We start from the raw sequence: 19,120 nt of genomic DNA on the forward strand, positions 1-19,120 counted from the left end.
GCATAATGGTTATTCTTCGGTTATTGAAAACATTGCCTCTCAATATATAGAACAGGATGAGCTCCCTCTACTAACCATTTGTCTCACATATTATCTACAACAGATGTTCATCATTTTGACCAAAAGGCACATATCATCCCAAACATGGTCATGCAGTTCTTGTGAATATCTCTCAGTGACACATTCAGAACTTATTCATCAGAATATTCATAATTAAGAACTTTCACATTCATCTTGCAATAAGAACTAATAGATCTATTTTCTCTCACAGAAAGAAGACGACAGCATCTCTTAACTCTGGAACTCCTGCCAAAGTAATGAGTTAGACTGACTAATTTTTGGGTTAGATACTTCCTTTTTTTATTATTCTATGGAATAGCTAGCTAAAGATTTGTGTGTGCCGGAGCAGGCTTCAGCACAGTACACAGTACAACTGAATACTTGCGCAATACTAATAAAATTGTAATCAACGCTTCAATCTGGTGTGAAACAGTTGTTACAATGGCAAATGTATATTCTTCAACAATTGTCAATGAAGAGAAACTATTCAGTAGCCAATTTAGATCTTGTTTCATGAGAGAGAACTATTTCTCTCATAGTTAATCTGTACATTATAGTGATGTAAAAGAAAGGATTATATGGGCATTATAGAATTAAACTAAGAATATGACTTTTTTTTCCAACTTTCTGTAGGCATGTAATGTCCTTCATTTTATATATACTTACCATCACATAAAATAGATATATAATTTGCCAAGACATCTGTTACTTGCTGTATCATACATTTGTCCAATAGGAATCCTAGAAGAACCCAGTATTCCACCGCAGCGCCAAGAATTCCATTTAGTAGGTAGGCCACTTGATGCTTGAAGACCTAAGTATGTGACATGTTGGTACAATGGTGATCTTGATCTTGAGTTAGTTGTCAACAGTAAACACAAGCAGATGTAGTCCCTTTCCAGTGGAACCAGGTGTTCCTTTATGTATGGAGGTCCCTAGGTAAACAGGTTCCATTATACTTGGGGTCCAGTAATTATTATGTCTCTTAAGCCCACGCTTAGTAATTATAGAAACCCTCTAGAGGTTTACAATCTCATTTTCTGCAGAGTTCTGAAGGAGGGAACGAAAGAAGCAAGAGACAACGTATCTCTTGTTATCTCTTGAAATACCATCAAAGCTTCCAGCCGTACACTTTGCTACTCATTTGGGCCTGTTTCTAGGCCCTTAGGAGTGTGCAGTATATCCATGAGATCTCCTCTTTCCTGGAGCCACAGATGGCAATGCACATTTGAGAACAGTAATAGGTTGGCTAGGGGAAATGAGAGAGATTCAACCACTGAGGTTGGAATGGTTAAGATTTCTGGGATTTTTTTTTTTTTTTACCTAAGGAGAAAATCCCTAGTTCATGGTAGCAGAGACCTCAGTCCTTATTCATGTAATTATTTTTGACTGGACTAAGTCTCCATATTGCATTGAACAAAGCTGCACTCAGAACTATGCTTATTTGGGAAATGTGTAATTTTACTGATACCATCTCAAAATATTGATGGAACAAGTATTCATTGTGAAGTTACCTGTGAATTGGTCTTTGCAATCTTAAAATATTGATGGAACAAGTATTCATTGTGAAGTTACCTGTGAATTGGTCTTTGCAACTATTGCTATCTTGTAAAAAAATTTTCGTTTGGAATCACAACTATTTGCCTGCAGCTTGCCTTTGTTATCTGGGATCTGGCTCACCAACAAGGGCAGAGAACTAGTGAGATCTCTGAGAAAATGCCAGGTCAACCTTGTGATTCACCCCTGGTCCACTTCACCATCTGATCAACCACCTGACTGTTAAGGACCATAAATCGCTTGTCCAGGACTCTGCCCGAGACAAGGGTTATACAGATATTTAGTAAACAGTACAACAGGTAGAATTAAAGCCTATTCTTGTGTATGTTTTCCAGTACTGGATTAACTGGACTACTTTACCTAATAAGAAAACACAATATATATAGGACTTGTATTAAAAACTGGTAACTTAAAAATTAGCTGGGAGATGCATTAAGCCGTGGTAGTGCTCTTATGCACGTTAAACAGAGTATATTGCGAGATATACACTGTATATCGCATGATAGAGCAATATCGCTTGATATACACGGTATTATGCACATCCACACTCTTCTAAAATACCTTATTACAATGACCTTCTTTGCATATCATTTGCTTGCATTAAGAATGCAAATGCATGCAAAGAAGGTCAAGTGTAGGCAATCTGAAGAAAATATTTTATTGCAGCTGACCAAAAAAGTGGTCAGCTGCGATAAAATAACACCTATTTTAAATGCACTAAATATGAAGCAGGAGGCCCGGGACCCTAACATGGGTCCCAAGGCTCTCACCTCACATTTAAAGAGCTGGCTGAAAAAAAAAAGTTGCACACTAAAATGGGGAGGTTGAATGGCCCCCAAAGTAAAAAACAAAATAGAAAAGTTTGCCTGCACGGTGACAGCTCCATACCCCTAAGTATTTCGAATATTTTATCTTTAGGTTTTTTTTTGGTTTTTTGTTCATGTGTTTAATTTATATATGATGTGTTATAAGATATGATATGTTCACATTATTTAATATTGTCTGTAAAGCTTGTTGCTAATTAACGTTTATTGTAAACCGAGGTGATGTTATTAACGTGCCGCGGTATATAAAAAAAATCACTAAATAAATAAATAAAAGTGTTCTTCCCATGCACCCCATCCCCCTGCACCCTCAGAAACCCCCACTCCTCCCTCTAAAAGATATGACAGACCAAGGCCCCCCCTAAGGTACAATAACAAACCACCACTTCCCCCTACCCCCTAAAGGTAAGTAAAACAAAATTTCCTAATCTGGGCCCTCCCACCCCCTCAAGCAAATCCTTCCCACTCCCCCCAACTAGTAGAGGGTCCTGCCTCAGGGCTGGGCCACACACTCACACCTGGCCCAGTCAGTGCCATTTTCCAAAATGATGCTGACCTGACCTTGCCCCAGTCATGTGACTGACCTCTGCTCAACCTCCCCATTTTGGCACACAACTTTTTTTTTTCTGGCAACCCTTTAAGGCGATGGCAGGTCCTGGAGGTTGGGGCCTCATTGTGTTAAAAGGTCACTAGGTGCATTCTTTTGCCCCTTGGTGCTTAGCTGTAAGATAAAAGAACTCTCCAAAGAGGTGTGATCTTTTTTTAGGGGAGGGTCCCCACTATTGTGGTGATGGTGGGACCCTGCCCGCGCAAAAAAAAATCATATTGATGCATCCAGGGTCAAGTTATTTATTTTATATATATATATATATATATATATATATATATATATATAAATACTGCATAATCACTTCTATTGTAAATTTTATTGGTTATGTTAGAAAATTAGAAATATAATGCACATCTCAGGCATATCTTAAAACTGAAATTTTAAAAAATCATACTACAAAGGTGAAAATGTGAAGTATATGTGATATGTTATGCATAAAATATACACAAAAAATGTCTACTACATTGTAATTAGATGCAAACAAAATCAAGATCAAATTTTCCTTATATAAACAAACAAAAATCTGCGATTAGAATCACTTTGCACAAATTGGGTTACTTCTAAAACATGAAAGAAGCTAAAGTACATTGAAATAACTCTGACTTAATTTGTCAAAAAAATATTTATCAGGGTCTTAAAAAAAAAAAAAATCCAGGGCTTGCAGTTTGTTAATGTTATCTATCCTGCTCTTGGCCAAGCCTAGAAACATAGATTCAAACCAGATACATAAATGCTATTTGCCTCTGAGAGCTCTCAGACCAGAATATACTGATTTGTTGATTGTATTTTATGTACTATACATTACTTTGAGCATTTGTTGATACAGTGACTAAAAATCTACATAAATCAACAAACAAATAATGCAGCTCTCGTTACTATGGGAACAAGGTTAACATGTTTAAAACGTTTTGTTTATTTTTTGAAAAACAGGAAAAAAAAGCTGGAATTTTCGTGTTTCGTATACTCAAGCTGTCATAGCCACAGTCTTTGTAAGTCTTTTTGACTGGATAAAGACGCTAACAAAGATTGTGGCCATGATAGCCTGAGTATACAAAACACTGACACAGTGTCAGTGTTGAATGGCAATGTTTCAAGATGTGCACATTCACTATAAAAAATAAGTGATTTTATTTGCATACCAAAAACTCTTTCATAAAAAGTCCCTTATGAAGAAGACAGATGATTATATTTAGGACACAGTCTTTTTAAAGATTCTCAACTCTGTTTATGAGTGCAAATGGTATCTCTATATGATGGTCTTAAGGATCAGTAATACAATGAACAAGATTTGTAATGGCTCTCTCAACCATCTAATAAAGTGATTTGCTTGATATCTCTATTCATTGGCTTCACTAGATTGGGTTCGAGGAACATTATTATTCTTATTTGAGTATAGCACATCACAATTCTGACACTGATTCAATCAAATTTAATGTAGTTATTTGTATATTTAAAACTCTTGTCTTTTATTGATACAAAGTTATACAAGAAATATATAAAACATTTACAGGAAAGAATGCATTTGAACAAAACTCTTAGCAGCTTGTGAGGATGTAAGAAAGTCTGGCTCTATGTTTCTTTGTTATAGCTTTCCAGGTTGTAATTTGTCGATGTTGTGTTTCAGGTCATGAAGTCCTGAAAACAGAAGATAACTCTTGTAAAAAGTAGATGATCATACTATTCTCTAGCCCTATTCATTCTGGTCTATGTTGCCCTGTTTAGTGAAGTTCACAACTTTCAGACTGGTTTCAAAGAAAACCTTTTCAAAGCATTCTTACATCAAGGCATCATATGTTAAGAAGGGGTAGAATGAAGGCTGATGCTTCACAGTAATAAAAATGCAGATGTGTTTATAAAAGTATTAGTCCTTCCTGATGTATAGAGTGCTAAGATTAAGATAGACAGATAAAGCAAAGTTGTTTACCTATAACATAAAATTACACTAAAATAAAAAATAGGAGAAACCAAACTCTGCGGGGTGGTGGGCAGGTTTTGTGAGGACTAACAATCTTACTGCCCTCGAAAAATCCCTATTACGGGTAAGCAACTCTGCTTTCGCCGAGGACAAGCAGGATGGTAGCCCTCACACATGGATGAATCCCTAGCTACAGGCTGCTCCCCAATACAAACGAGAACCAACAGACACCTAACCAGGTACTAACGGGCACATCATCACCGGTGCTGTTGATAACGGGGGGGGGGGGGGGGGGGGGGGACAGCCTGAACCCAATCAACGGGCCCTAAAGATTGGAAGAGTTGGGTTCTACATCTCAAACAGGTTTTTGAGGACAGACTGGCCAAACCTATCATCACATCGGACAACCCTATCCTGACAGTAATGTGATGTGAATGTGTGGAGATAATGCCACATCGCAGCCTTGCAGATCTCCTCCACAGGAACAGCTCGCAAGTGGGACTCTGACACTGCCATGGCTGTGACAGAATGAGCCTTGACGTCTTCCAAAATGCAGTCCCTACCTGGGTATAACAGAAGGATATGCAATTTGCTAGCCAATTGGATATTTTCCGGACAGAAGGCTAAGGCTCGTTTGCAGTCCAAACTGTGCAGTGCTCATTCGCATTGGTGTGACTGGGGTCTGGGAAAGAATATTGGCAGGACAACTGACTGGTTAAGATGGAAATCCATCACCTTTAGGAAAGAACTTAGGGTGCGTACACAAGACCAGCCTGTCATGATAAAACTTAGTATAAAGTGGATAAGTCACTAAGGCCTGGAACTCGCTGACCCTGCACGCTGAAGTGACCGCCACCAAAAATATGACCTTCCAGGAGAGGTACTTCAGGTCACAGGTATGCAGAGGCTGAAAAGGAGCTTTCATCAGCTGAGCTAACACAATGCTGAGGTTCCAAGACACAGAGGAAGGTCTTAGGGGAGGCTTCAATTGACGCAGGCCCCGCATGAACCATACAACTAGGCTATACAGAGATGGGCGCACCATCTACACCGTGGTAGTATGAGCCAATTGCACTAAGATTAATTCTGACAGAGTTCGTTTTTAAGCCAGCCTCCAAAAGGTGTAGAGTGTAATCAAGCAGTTTTGGTTGAGGCAGGAGAACAGATCTAGGGCCTTCTGCTCTCACCACATAGAAAACCTCCTCCACTTCAGTCTATAGGACTTTCTAGTGGAAGGATTTCTAGAAGCCACCAGGACCCGAGACACATCATCATAAAGATCAAGCGGCTGCAGGATTAACCTCTCAACATCCAGGCTGTGAGCGACAGGACCTGGAGATTGGGATGCTGCAGCCTGCCTTGATCTTGTGTGATTAGATCTGGGGAAGTCCCCGCACTGATCGGTTTCCACTTGGGCAACTCCTGCTAAGAGAAATCAGGGAAGCTAACCAATTTGGCAGTGCAATAACAATGGGAGATTTCAATTACCCCGATATTGACAGAGTAAATGTAACATCAGGACTTGCTAGAGACAAAGTTCCTGGATGTAAAAAATGACTGCTTCATGGAACAATTGGTTCAGGAACCAACAAGAGAGGGAGCTATTTTAGATTTGTTAGTGGAATGCAGGATTTGGTGAGAGAGGTAACAGTGGTGGGGCCACTTGGCAACAGTGATCATAACATGATCAAATTTAAACTAAAAGGGGCTCTTAGGGAAGATAAGGTCATTGCAGAAAGACTAAATGAATTCTTTGCTTCCGTGTTTACTAATGAGGATGTTGGGGAGATACCAGTTCCGGAGATGGTTTTCAGGGATGATGAGTCAGACGAACTGAACAAAATCACTGTGAACCTGGAAGATATAGTAGGCCGGATTGATAAACTAAAGAGTAGCAAATCACCTGGACTGGATGGTATGCATCCTAGGGTACTGAAGGAACTCAAAAATGAAATTTCTGCTCTATTAGTTAAAATTTGTAACCTATCATTAATATCATCCATTGTACCTGAAGACTGGAGGGTGGCCAATGTAACCTCAATATTTAAAAAAGGCTCCAGGGGCGATCCGGGTAACTATAGACCTGTGAGCCTGACTTCAGTGCCGGAAAAATAGTGGAAACTATTCTTAAGATCAAAATCGTAGAGCATATAGAAAGACATGGTTTAATGGAACAGAGTCAACATGGATTTACCCAAGGGAAGTCTTGCCTAAAAAATCTGCTTCATTTTTTTGAAGGGGTTAATAAACATGTGGATAAAGGTGAACCGGTAGATGTAGTGTATTTGGATTTTCAGAAGGCGTTTGACAAAGTTCCTCATGAGAGGCTTCTAAGAAAACTAAAAAGTCATGGGATAGGAGGCGATGTCCTTTGATGGATTATAAACTGGTTAAAAGACAGGAAACAGAGAGTAGGATTAAATGGTCAATTTTCTCAGTGGAAAAGGGTAAACAGTGGAGTGCCTCAGGGATCTGTACTTGGACCAGTGCTTTTCAATATATATATATATTGAAATATATATTTATATATATATAAATGATCTGGAAAGGAATACGACGAGTGAGGTTATCAAATTTGCGGATGATACAAAATTATTCAGAGTACTTAAATCACAAGTGGATTGTGATACATTACAGGAGGACCTTGCAAGACTAGAAGATTGGGCATCCAAATGGCAGATGAAATTTAATGTGGACAAGTGCAAGGTGTTGCATATAGGGAAAAATAACCCTTGCTGTATTTACACGATGTTAGGTTCCATATTAGGAGCTACCACCCAGAAAAAAGATCTAAGCATCATAGTGGATAATACTTTAAAATCATCGGCTCAGTGTGCTGCAGCAGTCAAAAAAGCAAACAGAATGTTAGGAATTATTAGGAAGGGAATGGTTAATAAAACGGAAAATGTCATAATGCCTCTATATCGCTCCATGGTGAGACCGCACCTTGAATATTGTGTACAATTCTGGTCGTGGCATCTCAAAAAAGATATAGTTGCGATGGAGAAGGTACAGAAAAGGGCAACCAAAATGATAAAGGGGATGGAACAGCTCCCCTATGAGGAAAGGCTGAAGAGATTAGGGCTGTTTAGCTTGGAGAAGAGATGGCTGAGGGGGGATATGATAGAGGTCTTTAAGATCATGAGAGGTCTTGAACGAGTAGATGTGAATCGGTTATTTACACTTTCGAATAATAGAAGAAATAGGGGGCATTGCATGAAGTTAGCAAGTAGCACATTTAAGACTAATCGGAGAAAATTATTTTTCACTCAATGCACAATAAAGCTCTGGAATTTGTTGCTAGAGGATGTGGTTAGTGCAGTTAGGGGCAGATTTTATAAAAGTACGCCAGGTTTTAATAGATACGCGTGTAGCCGGGGTCGCCGCGTGCAAGGCTGCCCAAAATCAGCAGCCTGCGCACGCTGAGCCGCACAGCCTGCCTCCATTCCCTCCACCCCACCCCCCGCACCTTCCCCTACCTAACCCACCCCCCCCCATCTAAACCCCCCTACCTTTGTTTTAAAAGTTACGCCTGCCAGATTCCCCAGCCTGGAAGCTGTTTCGGAGGCCTCGGCCATGCCCCCGAAACGCCCCCGGGCCAGAACCACGCCCGCGGCCCTGCCCTCAGATGACGCGCCATCGCAACACGCTCCCCGCACCCCCCCCCCCAGGAAAGCCCTGGGACTTGCGCGCGCCGCCGAGCCTATTCAACATAGGCTCGGCGCGCGCAGGGGGATCTTGGGGCAGGTTTTCGGGGGGTAAGTGCATATCTTACGCACGTACCCCTTTGAAAATCTGCCCCTTAGTGTAGCTAGGTTCAAAAAAAGTTTGGATAAGTTCTTGGAGGAGAAGTCCATTAATGGCTATTAATCAAATTTACTTAGGGAATTGCCTCTGCTATTAATTGCATCAGTAGCATGGGATCTTCTTAGTGTTTGGGTAATTGCCAGGTTCTTGTGGCCTAGTTTGGCCTCTGTTGGAAACAGGATGCTGGTCTGACCCAGCATGGCAATTTCTTATGTTCTTATGTTGAAGTTTCTAGAAGCTCTGACCAGCACACTGAGCATGCCCAGCATGTCGCTATCCAGTGTCCATGAGAGGTCCCCCTTCAGTCTCTTAACTTAGAGAAAAACATGAACGAAAAAATAAAATAACAAACCGGAAGGAGAACCCAACTCCCTGGGGTGGTGGGCAGGATTCTTGAGGACTAGCATCCTGCTGTCCTAGGAGAACACCTGTTACAGGTAAGCAACTGTGCTTTCTCCTAGGACAAGCAGGATGGTAGTCCTCACAAGTGGGTGAGTACCATGTTCCATGCAGTCCCTGTTAGTAGAAGAGACCAACAGTTACTGAACAAGGTGCCAACTTGCACAACAACAACTGCGGTGCTGTTGGTTGGCAGGGGACTGTCTGGGTCCCACCAGAGGTACTAGGCCGGAGAGTTTGATTCAGGTCTGGAAGAGATTGTGCAGGACGGATTGACTAAAGGCACTATCCTGATGCCCATCCTTATCCAAGCAGTAGTGGGCCGCAAACGTGTGAAGAAAATGCCACAAGGTGGCCCGGCAAATTTTGGCGATGGGGACTGCTCGCAAATGAGCCACCAACGTTGCCATAGCCCGCACAGAGTGAGCTTTAACTCTGCCAGCCAGCGGAAGGTGATGCAATCCGCCAGCCAGTTGGATAAGGTCTGTTTACCCACCGCTACTCCCAGCCTGTTTGTATCAAACGACACAAAGAGCCGAGTGGACTGCCTGTGACTGGCTGTGCGATCTAAATAGAAAACTAGGGCCTCTTGTAGTCCAGAGTATGAAGAGCCCATTCCTCTGGGTGGGAATGAGGCTTAATAAAGAAGGTGGGTAAAATGATGAAATGATTGAGGTGAAAATCAGTCACAACCGTAGGCAGAAACTTAAGGTGTGCAAGCAAGACCACACGATCGTGAAAGAACCTCATGTTCAGCGGGTATGAAACCAAGGCCTGAAGATCACTGACCCTATGAACTGAAGTAATCGCCACCAGGATTATAACTTCCCAGATGAGGAACTTCATGTCGCAGGAGAGCAGCGGCTCAAAGGAAGGACGCAGGAGCTGCACCAGGACAATGTTGAGGTCCCAGGACACAACAGGAGGCTGAAGAGAGGGCTTCAGCTGGAGCAGGCCCCTCAAAGCGACCTACTAAAGGCTGCACCGAAATGGGTGTGCCAGCGACGCCTCAATGGTACACACTCAAAGGGCTGAGATGGACCCTGACTGAGCTGGTTTGAAGCCCAGACTCAGAAAGGTGCCACAAGTAGTCAAACAGCTGGGGAAGGGGGCATGAGAATGGATCCAAGCCCTGCCCCACACACCAGATGGAGAGCCTTCTCCATTTCAAGCTATAGGAATTTCAGGTGGAAGGCTTCCTAAAAGTCACCAGCACCTGAGAGACACTGTCTGAAAGGGCCAAGGGCTGAAGGACTAGGTGCTCAACATCCAAACCATCAAAGGCCAGCCCTCAGAGATTCAGATAGCGCAGGGTGCCCTGATTCTGTGTGATCAGATCGGGCATGATCCCCAGCCGGATGGGGGGGGGGGCCTGATCGATAGCTCCTGCAGCAGAGGGAGCCAGGCCTGTTGGGGACAAAAAGGCACCATGAGGATCATGGTCCCCCCCTGTCCTGTTGAAGCTTCAGCAGGGATTTCAGAAGGAACAGAAGAGGAGGGTATGCATACAGCAGACCTCTTCCTCAGTGGAGGGAGAAGGCATTGCAGGCAAGATGCCCGGCCAACGGGGATCAGAACCTGCTCACTTTGTGATTGTGTGGGGAGGCAAAGAGGTCCATATCTGGTGTCCCCAAACAGTGCGGACACTACATCTGGGTTGAGGGACCATTTGTGTGGCTGGAAGGAGCGACTCAGTCGGTCCGCCAGCATATTCAGAGTTCCCGGCAGGTACGTTGCGCGCAATGATATCCCCTGCTGTTTGTTGAGTGAGTGCGGGAGCGCCTTGCATTCTTGAGGGCGAACTCTACAACCACCGACTGGTGGGGGAGGTGCTGCTTTCCAATCCCCATAGCTTGCTGTACCAAATAGATGGCATTTGCTTTCCTATTGACCAGAAAGATGGAGTTCGGGTACTCCAGCATCTGGAGGAGGTCCTTCAAGATGTCGTGTATGGGAACTGCCATACAAACCTTATGCAGATCCATGATGGACATGGTCCACGGGTACTGGGGGCATCAGTGAAAACTGGACACCATAAAAATTACCAGGTGTGCAGTCGATGACCGGCGGTGGTCACCAAAGGTGAAATGTCGGGAATCGACCACAAAGAAGTGAACAAAAACGGCAACTTTACCTACCATGCTGAGGAGGCACAGACTGCGAAGAGGACCCGAAGATGGAATGGGAAATCAACAATTTTCCTGCAAAAAAATCAGAGAAAAAAAGTGAAGCACCACGAACCATGAGCCAACTGCACCGCGGAAAAGAAGAGACTGAAGGGGGACCTCGCATGGACGTGCGGATAGTGGCATGCTGGGCATTCTCAGAGGGCTGGTCAAAGCTTCTAGAAATTTTGACAAAAGTTTTCCGTGCCAGGCTCCATCGGATGATGTCACCCACTTGTGAGGACTACCATCCTGCTTGTCCTAGGAGAAACCCCATTTGCCAGTGGGCTCCACTATTAATTAATCACTGCGGGCACCAGCTGGATTGACAGCAGCTCTATGACTTTGTGGGGGCTACTATGGAATTTGTCCAGGCTAATGTCATACAAAAGCATTCCATCTGGGCGGAACAATCTGGGGCTGCTTTCTTCAATTAAATTGTGCACTATATTGGTACCATTTATGAGAGGCATAAACCTGCTTATCTATGTATTAAATTTCTTCCTTGTTTTCTCCAATGCCTGATGGGACCCTCTTCCCTTGCCACAATCTTCTGGGAATGATGTAAGACCAGACAATGTGTACCTCTGGAAATAGACACGCAATCGAAATGCAATCTTTTTTTGTATTGCCTATACTTCAAGGCGTATCCAGCCTGCCCCCAACTCCTGTACTGGAACACAATAGCGTAAGTCCGATCAATGCCCCACATCACAACCCATGTCGACACAAATAAATGTGCTTCTTACTGTGTAGGCACCGAAGGATGTCCTAATAAGTCTTTTTTAACAACCGGTAGAACCAACACCACCAGTGCAGCTGAGCTGTTGCTAGTCGAGCTGAGATAGCCACCCCACCCTTTGATGCCCAATTGCTCTCCACACTCCAGTTAAGCTAGAAGCATGAGCACAGCTGGGACAGCCATAGAAAAGGGGGATCTGTGTGCTGAGCCCAGGCCTTTTAAGTCTGAGCTCAGCCACACGAAACTGAGCCCCCAGCCCTTTCTTTTGTCTCTTCCTAAACCACTGCTTCTTTATCCTCCCCCATGCTGCCTCCCCTCCTTTTCCCATATGGCATCTCTTCCCTGGTCCTCCTCTCTGATTTGTATTCCATTTAGAGTCCTAGCAGCAGAGTTTTGGATAATTTATAAGGGGCAGATTGAGGCCATTGGGAGACCCAGATATAAGGAGTTGCAGTAGTCCATTGCATTTAGAATAAGAGACCGTAATATGGATATGAAGTCTTGGAGTAATAGTTTCAGGTTCTTTAGTAGGCACAATCTGTAGAAAGAAGATTTTACAACAGAGGTGTTTCATTAAGACATGAACAAATCACTAAGTTTGAAGCTTTTCCATTAAGGGCCCCCCCCCACGCCCACTATAACAACATGGTTTCTCACTCTCGATGAAATTTCCAAATGTCTCCGTAATCTCTTCAGTCTCTCTGTTAACATATATTTGTACCTTTCTATTAAATTATTTAAGTTATTAAGTTCTAGTTAATTTAAGCCATCATATTTAAGTTTAAGTTAAATTAAGTTAACTTGATAAGTTCTTGGAGAAGTCCATTAATGGCTATTAATCAATTTTACTTAGGGAATAGCCACTGCTATTAATTGCATCAGTAACATGGGTTCTTCTTAGTGTTTGGGTAATTGCCAGGTTCTTGTGGCCTAGTTTTGGCCTCTGTTGGAAACAGGATGCTGGGCTTGATGGACCCTTGGTCTGACCCAGCATGGAAATTTCTTATGTTCTTAACAATCATGTAGGAAGCTCCTTTGGATCCTCTCCATTTTATATTGTATTTGGCAGACACCCTTGGGTGCTGCTTCCCCTTCCAGTAATGTACCCATGTCCTGCAGCCAACAGCATGTACCAAGACGTCAGGGAGTTATGCAAAAAACACTCCAACTCTTTTACAGTGGCCGCAGGGAGATACAAAAGACAAAGTAGACAAAAGGTGCTGACCAGCACCCCACCTTAAACCTGAAGACTTGGAATGGTTGAGCATCCTTAACCTACAACTCAGAACTCCCTCTACCAAGTTCTTACTACGGGTCATTGGACCATCCCTGTCATTCACCAGTTAGGACCAGTAGCTTACCAGTTGAAGCTACTGCCAACCCTCAAGGTCCAAAATGTATTCCTTGTTCAGCTCCTCAAGCTTCTACTCTTGTTGTGGCCCTTCCGACCTCCTCCTAAACCAATGGAGGTAACATTGCAAGAAGACACCGAATATGAAGTCCAGGATATCCTCAACTCCAGGAGAATTTTGAAAAGACTCCAGTACCTTATTTCTTGGAAGGGCTTAGGCCCTGAAGGCCCCCGACTCACAAAGGAATTCCACTGATGTGTTCCCTAGATGCCTAAGCCAAGAGGCCTGGGGAGGGGGCTTAGAAGAGGAGGTACTGCAATGTTTGGATGACTGCGGGACAGCCCTGCAACCAGCCACACTCACCCCAGATGCTGAAAGCTGCTGTGGCAAGGATGCTGCTGATCGTTCCCTCCTTGGTTACCATGCATTGCCATAGGTGTGCGCGCTCATGTCACGTGACACCTGATAAAGGATCTGCAGTAGGAACTGCAGCATGGTGCAGAGATGACATCAATATGGGCTGGGGATTTAAACTCCAGCTGTGCTTCAGCCAATGCCTCAACAGCACATCCTCCTATCTTCCAGTGGATATTATACTACCTTTGCCTTGTCTTGCTGTCCAGATGCCTGCCTCATTTTTCTGCTGTCTTGCCTTGCCTTATCTGTGCCCTTACCCTACTTTAGTTGCCTTGCCTTGTCCATCACTGTCTAGGTTTCTTTCTGTCTTGGCCTGATTCTCCAATTCTGACCTCTGCCTTGGATTCTGACTTTGCTTGCTACCTGCCCTGACCTTTGGCCTGGACCCGGATATCATGTGTTCGCTGCCTGCCCTGTCCTTTGGCCTGGACCCGGACATCATCTGCTCGCTGCCTACCCTAACCACTACCCACACCTGGACTCTCTCTGACTGCTCCTTAAGGGATACTCACCTAAGCCCTGCCAGCCCCTGGAACCCAGAGGCTCAACCCGCAGGGAACAGGGCTGGTTCAGGTGAATCTCCAGCTCCATTCCCAGTAAGGGCGTGTCTGCCAGTTGTCGGCATGGGCCAAGTTGGTGCACTACTAGGTTACATCAACTATGCCTCAGCCCAAGAGCTCGTAACCGTGACAGAATTGTGAATGCTGAACATACACTGGCATCTTCTAAGGATCTGCTCGATATTAACCAATCATCTAAGTATGGAAAAACTAAGATACTTATTTCTTGGATAGGAAGCAACTACTGATAGACATTTTGAAAAAACCCTTGGAGCTGCCTAGAGGCCAAAGGGGAGAACAGTGTAGTCATAATGTTCACCTTTTATTGTAAACCTAAGATATTTTCTGTGGTCTGGGTATACAGGAATATGTGTGTAAGCATCTTTCAGATCTAACATAGCCAATCATTCATCACCAAAACAAGAATTGTAGGGAGGGTGTTCATTTTGAATCTCTCCTTTTTCAGGTATTTGTTTAATTTCTTAAGTTAAGGATTGGTAAAGTTTGACTGTCTTTAATGGGGAACTAGGAAGTATCTTGAGTAAAATGCTTTCTTTCTCTCTCTGAGATTGGATATGATTCTATAGTGTTTGCCAAGAGCAGAGAAGTTAGTTTATGTTTCAGTATGGGTAACTGTTCTTCAGCACACTTATGAGGGAGTCGGAAGTGGAAGGTACTGGAAGTTTAGCCTGTACTCTTTGAGAATGATGTTGAGAACCAAACGGTCCATAGTGATGAAGGTCCACTGGTGATAGAAAAATATTAGTCTTCCCCCCACTGGAAGGTCATGATGTGAGAATGGAATACAGAAGTCAAACACTAAGTATTGTTTTTTGAGTTGATCGTTAGGCAGATTTCGATGGAGGTCTATCTCTTGAGCATAGTCTGTTCTGAAGCTCCTCTTGTTGCTGTTGAAGATTGCAAAAATGCTAACTTTAGTAAGAGTAAGGCATTTAGCATATAGGATAGTAGAATTGTTTTGTTTAAGATTGTGACTGGAATTTTTTTCTGTGAGTTTAAAGAATCTGTGGTAGCTATGGTTAAGGTTTATAGAGTTGTACAATGCTTCTTCATGAAGATGACAGTCCCCTATACAAGGGATATCAGCTAGTTTGTTGTGAACATCTTCTTTTAGAACTGAAGCTTTCAGCCAAGCTAGTCTACTAGCAGCTATAGCTATGGCTGAAAATCATGCGTCAAAATGGTCATAGATGGATTTTATGAGATGCTTGGAGCATTTGTTTGCATCTTGAATATGTGGTTCAAAAATTGTTTTAATACCAGTTGGAAGAGAAGCTGAAACATTTTTAATTTTTTTTGTAGATTATTTAAGTATTGCATCATCTGAAATTGATGCACTGATATCTTCTTTTGTGGCACTAAAGACTGAAAGAATTTCTTAACTATATCATCTAAAAATCTACAAACTTTTCCTGAAGGATTACTGCCTTCCAAGGTGCCGCTTCTACTACAGAATCATGAGGAAGTTGTGCTTTGTCATGATCTATTCTTCTTACTACCAGAGATACAGAGTGGGGATTGGACTACGTCTTTGGACAGTAGTTCCTGAGGTGCTTTGTGATAGATCTGGGTATGATTGTTTCAGTGCTTTACATATTTTAAGACTCCTAAAAAGTTGTTCATTGGGTAAGGGTCTTCTTGTAATTGGAAAGGAACAAATTCAGTCATTTTTTGAAAAAACTGTGGATAAGATAAATCCTTAAGCAGGGAGTTGCTCCTAACCATCTCTGGATAGGGTTCTGGAGGTAGCCTTGGAGAGTCTGGTACAGAAGGTTCTGAAAAAAATTTCTAGGAAGATTGACCTTGCAAGGCAGACAGAATCTATTATATGAGCTGATGAGCAGATTTAGTGAATAGGCTGAATGCGATTTTTTGTTGCATTCTGGTTGCTTCTGAAAAGCAAAAAGAGTGATAATTCAGAGTTTAGCTGCTGAGTCATCTTCTATAGTACTGGCGCTGGTCATTGAAAAGAAATGTGAATATCTTTCATATAGTTATTGATGATATCCTACCACTTTTTTTTTTGTACAAAGGCATGATCTAGTGGTAAAACAAAAGACAAGTTGACTGACATGGATGGAGAGTCCATTTTTTGCTATTTCAGCATGGACACAGCAGGTGCAGAAGAACTAGCTAAATATGATGTCAAGGTCTTCTGTGCAGATTTTCACTTTTCCTTTTCATGTCCCAAAGACTGTCACACTGACCTGTAAGGACTGTGGTGTGATCCTTTATCCAGTGGAGATCTATGTCTGTATTGATTGAAATGGGCAGAAGATAAAGACCTTTTTTTTTGCTTTGTCGTGACTGACTTCTTTTTGGGAGGGTCTGGTACAATGAGGCTTGAAGCTTTTTTTCTGATGGAGAAGGCTCAGAGGAAAATTTGAATTGCTGATATCTGATGGTTCTAGGTGTCATTCTCCACATGGTTTGCAATTTGCTACATCATGGAACGAGCCCTAGAAAGCCACGGAAGCAATTTTTTAGCTGCATCTGAAGCATAGCTTCAAGGGTTGCTTACTCGACATGTTGGACTCTCTGAAGAATTTTTTTTTTTTTTTTTACTGAGGAGACTGACAAAAAAGAAAAAAGACTTTGTCTTTCTGAGCTTCAAGGCAGCATGTTTGAACTGGCACTGTCTATAACATCATCCACTTGTGTAGCTGTATTTGCCCTGCTTAACCTTGGGAAAAAAAATGTGATATTAGCATATTGCTGACTATTCACTTTGAAGTAGCTTTGCGAAATGAGGACCACATCAGTCTTCTCCAAGTTGAAGAGTTTATTTTTCAATGACAAAAAAATGAAAATTATTCCTTACCTGCTAATTTTCGTTCCTGTAGCACCATGGATCATTCCAGACGGTGGGTTATGTCCCCCGTTCAGCAGATGGAGTCAGAACAAAAACTCTCAGGGGAGGTCCCATATAACCACGCCTCCCCTGTCTCAATTCTCAGTAAACAGACTATCAAAGCCAAAAGAGAAGAGACCAGAAGAACAGAGGGATCAAGTTACCAAAAACAGAACAACCGCCGGCCAAAACGGACAAGCAACTAGTCTTGGAACTAAAACCTTAATGGTGAACTTTGCAAACAGTACTGCGCGGAAGAACAGACCCGCAGCACCAGAAGTACAGAGAGAAAGATGGTAGAGACAGGTAAGCAGGGATGTCCCACAAACAACTACCCCCAAAAAACGAGGGAGTGTGTCTGGAATGATCCATGTTACTACAGGAACGAAAATTAGCAGGTAAGGAATAATTTTCATTTCCCTGTACGTACCAGGATCATTCCAGACGGTGGGATGTACCAAAGCTTCCCCATCATGGGTGGGCCACGGACAGCCCTGCCCGAATGACCCTGTCCCCCAGTTGACCGTCCAACGGTGCCCGGATGTCTAGGCGATAATGTCTGGCAAAAGTGTGAAGCGACTTCCAAGTGGCCACCCTACAGATTTCCTGGGTGGGAACGGAGGAGCTCTCCGCCCAGGAAGTTGCCTGGGCGCGGAGAGAATGAGCCTTAACTACCAACGGCGGAGCCTTACCTGTTCCCAGATATGCCGCTATGATCGCTCCCTTTAGCCAGCGAGCAATGGATTGTTTTGAGGCCATGCACCCCCTCCGGGGCCCTGACCAAAGTACAAACAAATGATCGGAAAGCCGAAATTCATTCGTGACCTCCAGATAGTGCATCCAAGAACGCCGTACAACTAGCTTGTGTATGTCACCTGACTCCGAAGAGGGAAAGGATGGAAGTTCCACCCACTGATTGAGATGGAACCCCGAGACCACCTTGGGCAAGAATGATGGAACCGTACGCAATGAAACTCCGCCAGGAGTAAAACGAAGGTATGGCTCCCGGCAGGAGAGAGCCTGCAGCTCCGAGATCCGACGCGCTGAACTGACTGCAACCAGGAAAACGGTCTTGAACGTGACATCCTTGATGGAAGCGGAACGCAATGGCTCAAAAGGTGGACTGCAGAGGGCCCGGAGCACCAGGTTCAAGTTCCATGACGAACATGGCGGTCGGATTGGAGGTTTCAAATGCCTCACCCCCTTAAGGAAGCGCAGGATATCCGGATGGGAAGACAGAAGGCTGCCGTCTGCACCCTGAAGGAAAGCTCCCAAAGCCGCCACCTGAACCCGGAGAGAATTATAGGCCAGACCCGGATCCAGCCCCGCCTGTAGAAAGGAAAGAATCTGTCACACCGAAGCCTGAGTTGCCTGGATGGCTTGCGAGCCGCACCACTCCTCGAAGACCTTCCACACCCGAACATACGTGATGGAGGTGGACGTCTTACGCGCCCGTAATAGAGTCGAGATGACGGGCTCAGGGTAACCGCGACGCCTCAGCTTGCGCCTTTCAAAAGCCAAGCCGCAAGACAGAAGCGATCTGCCGCTGGAAAAAAATATTGGACCCTGACGAAGGAGACGCAGTAGGTGACCGAGGCGAAGCGGGTTCCCCACCGCTAGCTGGAGGAGATCTGCGAACCACGGCCGTCGGGGACACTCCGGCGCCACGAGGATTACCGGTCCCTGATGAGCCTCTATTCTTTGGATAACCTTTCCCACCAGCGGCCACGGTGGGAAGACATATAGGAGACACTGACATGGCCATGGTAGGACCAGCGCCTCGACTCCTTCCGCTCCGTGTTCCCTTCTTCGACTGAAGAAGCGAGCGGCCTTTGCATTC

At 43.8% G+C, this 19,120-nt stretch overlaps 1 protein-coding gene across 4 annotated transcripts in view; it reads right to left on the minus strand.

Moving 5' to 3' along the window:
* The window catches only part of SLF1 (SMC5-SMC6 complex localization factor 1), a 358,950-nt gene that overhangs the window by 154,622 nt on the left and 185,208 nt on the right, over nucleotides 1–19,120 (minus strand). For all 4 annotated transcript variants that reach the window (XM_029573230.1, XM_029573211.1, XM_029573221.1 and 1 more), the window contains one exon: nucleotides 727–874. In XM_029573230.1, the coding sequence (XP_029429090.1) occupies nucleotides 727–874 (148 nt within the window). The remainder of the gene's footprint in view (nucleotides 1–726; nucleotides 875–19,120) is intronic.

Source organism: Rhinatrema bivittatum, chromosome 1 (assembly GCF_901001135.1).
Source record: "Rhinatrema bivittatum chromosome 1, aRhiBiv1.1, whole genome shotgun sequence".
NCBI lineage: Eukaryota > Metazoa > Chordata > Amphibia > Gymnophiona > Rhinatrematidae > Rhinatrema > Rhinatrema bivittatum.